Raw genomic sequence first — 9,740 nt, 5'->3', positions numbered from 1 at the left:
TGATTTCTTTGTATGTATGGATCACTTGGGTTGTTACCGACATCCGGTGAAAATTTCATGTCATTAGCACCTCTAGTAATGTATTTACTGAGAAAAATGGTGATGTGTTCAATACTTATTTTACCCGCTGTACTTTTGGTTTTAAACGTCAACTGGATGAGCTGATGAACAGCTGATTGAAGGAGCCAGTGAGCCCCTTCTGGGTTTTAACAGGTATGGTAAATGTCACTTTCTTTTTTACTTAAATAGACAAACATTATTCCTGAGTTAGTTTTTGTTTTAATATTTACAGTTGGCCCAAATACTGATTTTATTGTAGACTTTGGGGTGGGACCAGCTAACCCGTGAGTCTACGTCACACCAAGTCTCAGCAGTCAGTCCCTTTCAGACAGGAGGAAAGGCAGCTGATGTGAGTCGGAATTCTTTTGAACACCCAAAGCATTTTGTTTGCTTTTCTCGCTGTTATAATACAGAGACAGCAGAGGGGTCGAGGGTTGTGATAAAAACAAGAGGTCATGAAAATCTGTCCCTGCAGTTGAGGTAATCTGTGAGAATTAAATGTGTTCAAAACCTTCAGATTGAGAACAAGCAATGAGTCCAAGTTTGGGGTCAGAAATTCTTGCTTTTAAACCTGCTTTTAAAAAAAATTGAGCGCTAAAGAACAGATACAACCTGCATGTCTGTATTTTACCTGCTGGASTAAGTCTTTCAGTGAACATCTTATTGATCATTTTAGCCAGGTTACTTCGGTTTCTGTTCACATTGAAAGTCAAGCTAAASCTGACACAYAAAAACACTAAYATTTTTGCAGATTTAAWGGCACAGTCTGRTGATTTTTGAAGTGATGTTCTGTCAAATAGTTATTAGCATCTCATCAGCCATATCCTATGCTACACGACTTGTCAAACTGAGGTCCTGCTTGTCGTTTTTCAATTTTAGAAACAATTTTATACCTCAAAATGAAATATTTTTGAGAATGCGTCATTTCATAAGCTTAAAATAAACTATAATAGGAGTCCTGCCGAGCCCGGAGGAAGATTCTTTCTTTTCTACAAGCTTTGTGCTTCATGACTGACTGATGTCACGGCTCATAGGTTACCAACTTCAGACAGAACAGCACTTCAAAAGCCACCAGACTATTAAAGGTGTACCATTTCTTCAACTGAGGAACCAGATTTTTAAAACTTCTGTTTTTATTTTGACCCACGGCACCTGGTGAGCTCCACACTATTATGATTTCATCAATAGAAATGATAAAAAAAAAAAAGGTTTAAACACTAACGAGTCAACAGCTYGAGAGCTGCTTTTCTTTTTCAAGTATGCTACATAATGGACTGGAAAAACAAATGATACTGTCACTTTAAAGAAACACCGTTAAAACACTATTCACAAATGTACATTTAAGGCTTTAATTGTTTAGCACTAACAAGAGTAGCAGCAGTGAAACACTTCTGAATTAATTATAATAATATTTATGATCATATAACAATAATATATTAAAGAAAATCAATGACTTTTTTTGTTTGTTGCGTAACACCGGACTGAGATGGAAACAGAAAAAACTGAACCAGCCAATGAATGCAGACAACGAAAACAAAACAAAACTAACCTTTTCAGCCACCACGGACCATGCAGGGTACTGCAGGGTCGCCAACATTAAAACGTCTAATAATCTCACTGCCGGGCTCTACAGCTACACAAGGCCCTGCCTTTACAACGTAGAGCAGTAGTACGTTTGTGGAACGCGAGTCCGAGGACGCCCGACTGCAATCCCACATTCATGTTGTGCAGGGCGTGGGGGGCGGGGTCGTGAGAAGCAGGTCTGAAGCTCACACACAAGCATGCCCACGTACACGAGTAATGCACACAACCAGTCAGAAATGCTTTCAGACCTGAAACCATCGTCATGCTACGCTGGAATACAAAAACACCACAAAACAAGCTGGTTTTCAAAATAAAAAAAGTACCAAAATATTGTTAATCAAAGGCCATTTCAGAATGAATTTATGAAAAAAAAGGAAAAAAAAAAAGCTTTGCTGCATGTTTTTGTTTTTTCAAGCTGCTGCTGACTATAACATCCTGGTGAGTAGACACCTGAACTCTTCCTTCCTCCATCAGGCAGAAAGAGACAAACCCTGCTTGTAATCTGACTCCGGTCTTACTCATTTAGTTGTACCAAAGGAAACCCTTCAAGCTGAATCATTTTCACATATTGTATATGCACGTACTGTATATATTACACACATTTACTATATATTTACTTATATATTAAATTTTCATATAGACATACACTTTTAGTTCTCTTTGTGAGGTGTTGGTTACATTTTCAGCAAGAGGCTTTGACATGAAAAATCTGAATCTGTTTTCCCAGGATTCCTATGAAGGTTTTGCGCTGCGTGCTTTTCCACACGCGTTTGTTCAGTACAGAGGAGATGCAACTGAAACCGAAGAGGCCTGCTGTAGCAAAAAAACAAACAAACAAACAAAAAAAAAAAACGAAGGTCAAATGCAGTTGAAAGCGCATGGAGTGCAGGGCGTAGAGTCCCAGAGATGCTGTGAGATTGCTGGAGTAAGAGCCAGTTTAAAAAATTCACAGCGCGTTGGGGGGTGGCAAAGGGTGTCTGCCAACACCGGAGCCGGCGCTGGAGTCGGTGGGCTCTGGGTTGGTCTGTGCCAACCGAAACCGAACCAGGCCGAGCCAAGCTAGGGCGAGAGCGGGCGTGAGACGGAGGCACCATGATGTGCTATGTGAGGATGTGCGCGGAGGGAACCGAGACGAACTCACGCAGGATATTCTTGGCCATTTCTATGTTGTTCTGTGCGATCATCAGGGCTTTCTGGATGTCCTGGTACGAGTATCCCTGATTCATGAGGTGCTCGATCTCACTGCTGATCTGGGGGTTGGCGTCTCCTCCCGCCGACGCGGCGCTGGGGGGAACGGGTGGGACGGGGCTGTGGCGGCGCTCCGAGTTGATCCGCCTCGGCAGAGGCTTTGGAGGTCTCTCTGGTGCTGCTTCTGACGGTTCCAAGAAGGCTGAGGGGGGGAAAAGGAAGAGCAAGTGTTTCAGTTTAACTCCGAAACAGGACTTTTTTATTTAATCATTAATTTAAACACTCAAAAGGTCATCCTGAGAGATGGTTTCTTTAACTGGACATAACCAATATAAAATACGTTGATGACTCTAACCAGGCCTGAGGAAAGCTACATGTTTTTTTTCCTGTCGTGTGCTGTGAAACCTTTCAGCTTTCCATTGTAGTGACATTTAACAAAGCACCGCAAGAAGCCAATTATAATCCGTGAGCTTGTCAGCTTGATGCAGAGTGATTTAATTGGCTCTCAGACACAACGACTGTCTTTAGCAAAATGCTCACACACCCAGCAATCATCTTTGGTAAATGTCAGCCTGATACAGACACGAGGACATCATCATCTCATGAACAAACAGCTACTTCCTGCATGGTAACTGGTACTTCAAGGAGGCTTTATAAAGGCTCAAATGTCAGCAAAGGACTCAGAATCACTCTTCTACTAATCCAGTTCAAACACAACGGGAAAATATTCTACAACAAACCAATATTAAGAGCAAGACCCCCAAACTAACAGTTCTAATTAGAAACGTACCGACTGCAGATTTCAAAGCTGATTTGAATTACTGATTTTTGCGAAGCTTTTACTTTATAATACCAGTTTAGAATGATTCTGATTTCTTTGACTGGCAACAAGCAAAACATTTCTTCTAATTTAATCTAAAGAGCCAGATTAAAGAAGGCCTGCTCTGTCTGTCTCAGGGAATATAAGAGGATAAGGAAGCAAACTTACATGCCATAGCTCCAGCATCTACATCTAGAGAAAGGCGATTGAAAGCAGCTGTGGAGGACACGAATGATGATGATGAGGAGGAAGATGAGGACAAAGAGCCTCCGATTTCTGAGAGGGTCCGTCGTGCAGGGGGCAAATGTAGGGGCTTTGGAAAGTCGTAGCCGTYATCGTCGTCGTCCTCATCCTCCTTGTTCTCGAGTACAGGGTCTCTGGGACCGTTCGCCATCACCAGAGGGGGCAGTTCTGAATAACCTGGAAGGATGAAAGGCAATGAGTCGGCACTACAAAACGTATTTAACAGAGGCTCCTCAAACCACTCACTATATTCATATTGACTCGTTAAAGTAAGGTTCATTCTGAAGGAGACATGATTAAATCTAAAATAACTCGACAGTAATTAGTTCAGCCAGGCTTCACCTGTTGTTAGTGGGCTAAAATAAAATACCTGAATCTCTGCCTTGGATGTTGTACATGGCTTCATGACTTACAGGTCCGTCTTCAGCGGCTAGTGTCAGCCTACAGCAACAAACAATATAGAGTTGCCTTAAACCTTAAACAAACAAGCCGCCATCTTCTTGATATGCTGGATGTGGATTCACTGGGAGTTTAAATACCGGGAGTTGAGAGCAGAGGGTTGGGCCTGTGCCTGGAGTGCTGACAGAGGCTGAGACTGTGGGGGTCTCGGCACTGGTAGAGGCTCCCCAGTGGGTGGTGCCACGACGGGACGAGAAGAGGGAATCATGTATTCAGAGTCCTCCTCACTGTCGCATGGCTCTTCTCCTGTTACTGGCCTCAAAACTGGAGACGGTCTGAGAACAAACCAAGAATGAAGTAATATATGTGGAGATTCAACACTAAGAAAACGCTTCTTAAAACATAATAAATTTCTTTGAGGTCCATCACAGGACCGGTTGAACACACCTGTTTGCCAGTGAATAGATGGCATTGGCTGAGGAGGAGGGTTTCACTTTGGGGTTGTCATATTCTGGACCAGGTACTGCAGCAAAAATCTGGGAGCCAAAGAAATACAGACACTTTAGATCCTTTTTCATTCAAATATAGATTTTATTTTAAAAAATTACATTTCGGAATATTTGCTCTTCAGGATTCTTGTATGGCATCAAGATTGGAAGCTGGTTAAAGCAGCTGGTCAGGTCGAGTTTGATTCAAAAATGTATAAAAATGTATATTAAGAACTAGGGTTGGGCATAATCGTATCGTGTGCAATAAATCATCAGAAAAACATTAATCGATTACTTTTTGGCATTTGACAATTAATACAATTAATGMCACCATCAGTCCGCTCGGTGCTCCTCTCCGCTTCAATTATGACAAACGTTAAAAAGAAAAATTTCTATAATTTATTTATCTATCACCACAATTTAAAAATTGATGTAAAGCCTGAAGCCTGTAATTTTGACACAGTTTGGAACAGATTTTTAAGAAGCGCAAGCCTTTCCCATTAAATTGGTCATGCGACTAGGGCAGGCGGTGGTCCAGGTACTCCAGGGGATTAATCGTCAAATTAATCGTTATCGGCTAAATACCATAATTAATTGTGATGAATGTTTTTGCCAATATTATCCAACCCTATTAAGAACAGGAAAGTTCATCAACTAATTTATTTTTTACTAGAATAGAAGAACTCGATCTTTTGAACTTTAGCCAAGCTGACAGCTACTTGGAAAGGTTAATAAATCAGGGGTGCAAATGACCAGCCTTGTCTTTGGACAACAATACGATGTTTCTCAATATCACAAAGTCTTTCACGATACAATTTTCATTTAGTTTAACTCACAGGTCTGTCATCAATATGATGCAACATCATCAAATAACACAATCATGATTGTTAGATGGACATATCAATCCACACTGAGCATATGATGACATATGGATCGATGTATTATTTACACCACTATATAATGAATGTGTTCATATAAACCTTATTTAAAAATTATTTCAGGATTAATCTCGAAATTGCAGCTCCTTCATGCTTACATTTAATCTGAAAACTAATGTAACTGCATGGTTGACTCCAAATGATGTTTCATAAAAACATCCTTAATTATTAATTTATCAACCTTTACAGTCCCTGCTTAATTGACAAAGTACAAACCTTATATTTGGGAGCTGTTTACTGTGATCACACAGCATCTGAAAAAAAAGGAGCTCTTCTCGTGAAGCTTAACAGCCCATCCTTGGGTTGCAAAACAAAACCATCAGAGATAATTAGAAACTAAGAGCAGCCAAGTCGACAGGCGGTTTCTTTCTGATATGAAAACAAATGAAGTGAGAAGATAAAGGCCTAATTATTCACATTAAGATACAGGTTGATCACACGCTTTTAAGCACGGATCAACTTCATAAAGCAAAAGACTACAAACTGTAAAAGCAACACAGGAGGTTTGAGAATAAAGCAGAATATTCCTCAACTGTGAGTTAATCAATTTTCAGCCCAACACAGCTACATTTCACACGCTGAACGTAAAACTAACAAAATAAAGATTCATAAAAACAAAATCCAAACACCAGGAACAATTGTAGTATCAAAAGAAAGTAAGAAAACATTTAGGTTTATGCCTACCAAATCCAAAGCAATCATTGGTTGAAAGTGATTCCAAACATACGATAAAAAAATGTTTGCTCAAATAAATTTAGGCCTTTGATTTTGAACATATAAAAATATAATTTATCAAGTATCAATTAAGTCTGAATATGTAAATAATGCTGTAACAAATATTTAAAAAAACTGTTTATTCCTTCCAATTTAGGCCTTTGATTTTGAACACATAAAAATATAATTTATCAAGTATCAATTAAGTCTGAATATGTAAATAATGCTGTAACAAATATTTWAAAAAACTGTTTATTCCTTCCTTCATAATCTTAAATTTAAGAAATACGATGATGATGCAATGATCACGTTGTTTTGGGCACAGTCAGTAAAATTGGAGCTGTGRACTCAACTTTGAACACAGTTGGACATTGGACAATAATGTGGGGTTTGGTTTTGTCCCCAACTTCAGTTTTTCCCACCATAAAGCAGAAAAGGCCGACAGATAGTAAAAAAAAATAAAATAACTGGAGTGATTTTGAATTATTTTACACTTTAAAAGTACATTTTGTTTTTATTTTGTTATATTTTTCAGGGTATTGTAAGTTATTTTATTTATTAAACTGTAGAATGTTCTTCAGTTTAAAATGTATGTGATCCATTGGTTAAAAACCAATRGGTCAGTTTTTCCTCATACCTAYTCTTTTTCACWGTTTGACTTGATCAAGACTTTTCTAAGATTTCACACTACAAAATAGGTAAAAGTGTCTGACTTGTACTGATATGGTAATGGGTCAACATCAGTATCGTATCRGAAGTGAAAAAGTTGTATCGGGACACCCTTAGTTTATACTAATCTCAGCGTTGGACTCAGTGAAACCAGTGAATTGCATGTTTAGTGTGTTGTGTGTGTGTTGTGGTGGTTCTGACCAGCTGGTGGTCCAGACTGAGAGAGCTGTTGTTCTTCTGGGAGTCTGAGCGGGTGTCCATAGCAGAGGGCAGTGCCAAGGGGAGGGAGTGTCTGTTGGATAGTTCCCTGACACCTGCTCGGATGTCCCCTCCCAGGCTGGAAACTTGTGTGGATGAAGAGCATGATGACGATGAGGAAGAGGAGGAGGTGGGGGCCTTGGGAACAGGCCTGGAGTTCCAGTCAGACACGGGACGGTTTGGGGGTGTGGGAGGGAGTTTATCTCGAGGGGGCTCCCCCGGAGTGCTGGGTAAGGGCCGTCTCTGGAGTCGGGCATCAGGGACCGCTCCGACCGTGTGGGGTCTGTCTGGGGGAGGAGGAGGGGGAAGATCCCGCAGTCCAGGAGGAAGAGGAAGAGGTTTGTCTTTGTGGTGAGACGGTGCCTGGAGGAATAAAACAGAGGGATTTTTTTAATATCCTAATGACTTAGAGACAAAAATCAAAGACAATTTTAATTTGTCTATGATGCAAATAAAGATGCTGACCTTGCTGCTGACCACTGGACTGGACGCACCAGTGGGGTTCGGTGAAGGTCTGTGTGGTAATAAGTCAAGTCTGGGAGGCACTGGGGGAAGAGATGACTGAGGAGGCATGGACATGGGCGACGGGGGGCGGTCCACCTGTATCAAATGAACACATGCAAAATTCTATGACAAAAATATTTCCAACCATAACCCATTTTAAAAATGTTTTTATGATTAATTATCTACCATTATTTTTTCCACAGATTATTTTGTACAAAACGAAGATGACTGTAAGCACATGTTAAAAAATTGTCAAAGGGACTGGGTCAGCAGTAAGAAAGTTCCAGGGACACACTTCAAAGTGTGAGTGATCTCAGGTATTCACTTATTTTCAGAATAATGCATACAGACCGGCTCAGAGGCACATAAAAGATGCAAGATAGGAGAATGCCTCGGATATCAAAAGCCAAGAAGATGAAAAAAGCTGACATCATGAAAGATTGAGATGAAAGACACTAAAAAAACAAGAATATCAGGAGGAAAAAAAGAAAGGTGAGGTGGGGGGCATTTTATCTGTACAAAAAATGAGTCTAAAAAAGGCTAGGATAAAAAGAAGAGGACAGTAAAAAATTAATTAAAAAAACCTGGGTTGTGCCCTGGCTGTTAGGCCCCACAGTGCAGTGAAAATATTTGAGTMAAGGTTCTTCACAATCTTACCTTTGCAAGATTACTCATCACCAGGTGGGGGTCTTCAAGTCTGTCATCATCRTCGTCATCATAGCTGGGCGACGGTGCGCCCTCAGCCCCCATGATGCATCGAGACGAGCCTCCGCTGTTGTCCTTGGGGTCGAAAGGATCAACAACAATGGGCTCTGTACCTTTAATTTCACAGCGACAAAAGGGACATCCCGTTCCCTGACCCTCTGACTCCTGTAACACAGGTAGAAATACAGGTTGACGACATGTAGATGTGCATAAAGAAGCTCCTCAGYAAGTCCACTTCACAACAATACAGATGCAAGTTCTGACATCTAACCAAAGTGTGAACRCTTGTTTCCACCCACTCTCATACCTGCCAGGCAGTGAGACAGGAGGTGCACATGAGATGACCGCAGGGCTCGATCTTCACATCCTTGTCATTCTCAGCACAGATCTTACAAAGCTGGAAAGTGGAGCCCATCTCACAGTACAGCTCATATTGCTCCTAAGGGGGTGAAGAGAGAGAGAGAGAGAGAGAGAAAAAAAAACATAGTGAGACAGTAACATCACAAAGAGCTAACAACACCTGAGATCATTCTGAAATGAGCCGGTGAGAATCAGCAGCGTTACTAAAAATGCGGAGGCGTATTTTTAGTTTCAGTCTTGTGCTCAAGCCTGGCGAGCTTATGAAAAACAAACACTTTGAGATCACTTACAAAACATTTCRTTTGGAACGACTACGCTGAGACCTTAAATGTCAGGACAAGATGAATCTAAATTATTAGTCAATCTGAAAAACAAAAAGCTCATAACACTGTCCTTTTAAGGAAGATAACAGTTTAACATGGGTGCTTCTTTTGTCAGTTTCTACAGTGCTTTTGTTCAAAACTTTATTTTCCCCTTGCTCATAAATATCCATCTCATTTTTTTCTTTTTTATGAGACATTTTCTGGTCTGTGGTAGGCTTGTAAAATCAGCAGCGGACTTGTTGGATTTGTCCTTTGTCAACGGCAAGATATAATTGTTTAATTTGTATTTGTATGAGTTACTGTTTGAGGAGTAGAATATTTGTTTTTGCTTTATTTGGTTTATTATTGTTTGAAATTAATTCAGTATACTTTTTTGTAAATGTGAGAAGGTATAAGATTTTTTTTTCTTCTGCAGCCTTTCATTTTATTTGCAGTTTTGTTGTATGCATTTTGTACTTTTTTTGATGAAATGAATAAACTCCAATAT

At 40.2% G+C, this 9,740-nt stretch overlaps 1 protein-coding gene across 1 annotated transcript in view; it reads right to left on the bottom strand.

The window, feature by feature from the left end:
- Window positions 1-1,385: 1,385 nt before the first annotated feature.
- Window positions 1,386-9,740, bottom strand: part of cbl (Cbl proto-oncogene, E3 ubiquitin protein ligase) — a 39,323-nt gene continuing 30,968 nt past the window's right edge. Inside the window, exons 8-16 of the mRNA XM_014005284.1 lie at window positions 8,878-9,009; window positions 8,523-8,735; window positions 7,827-7,961; window positions 7,305-7,724; window positions 4,742-4,830; window positions 4,435-4,629; window positions 4,266-4,336; window positions 3,821-4,072; window positions 1,386-3,034 (exon numbers count right to left, since the gene is read on the bottom strand). Coding sequence (XP_013860738.1) covers window positions 2,745-3,034; window positions 3,821-4,072; window positions 4,266-4,336; window positions 4,435-4,629; window positions 4,742-4,830; window positions 7,305-7,724; window positions 7,827-7,961; window positions 8,523-8,735; window positions 8,878-9,009 — 1,797 coding nt within the window. The 3' untranslated portion in view covers window positions 1,386-2,744. The remainder of the gene's footprint in view (window positions 3,035-3,820; window positions 4,073-4,265; window positions 4,337-4,434; window positions 4,630-4,741; window positions 4,831-7,304; window positions 7,725-7,826; window positions 7,962-8,522; window positions 8,736-8,877; window positions 9,010-9,740) is intronic.

The sequence above is a fragment of the Austrofundulus limnaeus genome, unplaced genomic scaffold (genome assembly GCF_001266775.1).
Source record: "Austrofundulus limnaeus strain Quisiro unplaced genomic scaffold, Austrofundulus_limnaeus-1.0 Scaffold29, whole genome shotgun sequence".
NCBI classification, from domain to species: Eukaryota; Metazoa; Chordata; class Actinopteri; order Cyprinodontiformes; family Rivulidae; genus Austrofundulus; species Austrofundulus limnaeus.
The sequence above is the reverse complement of the archived record's forward strand: the minus strand, read 5'-3'. Positions and strand labels throughout refer to the sequence as shown.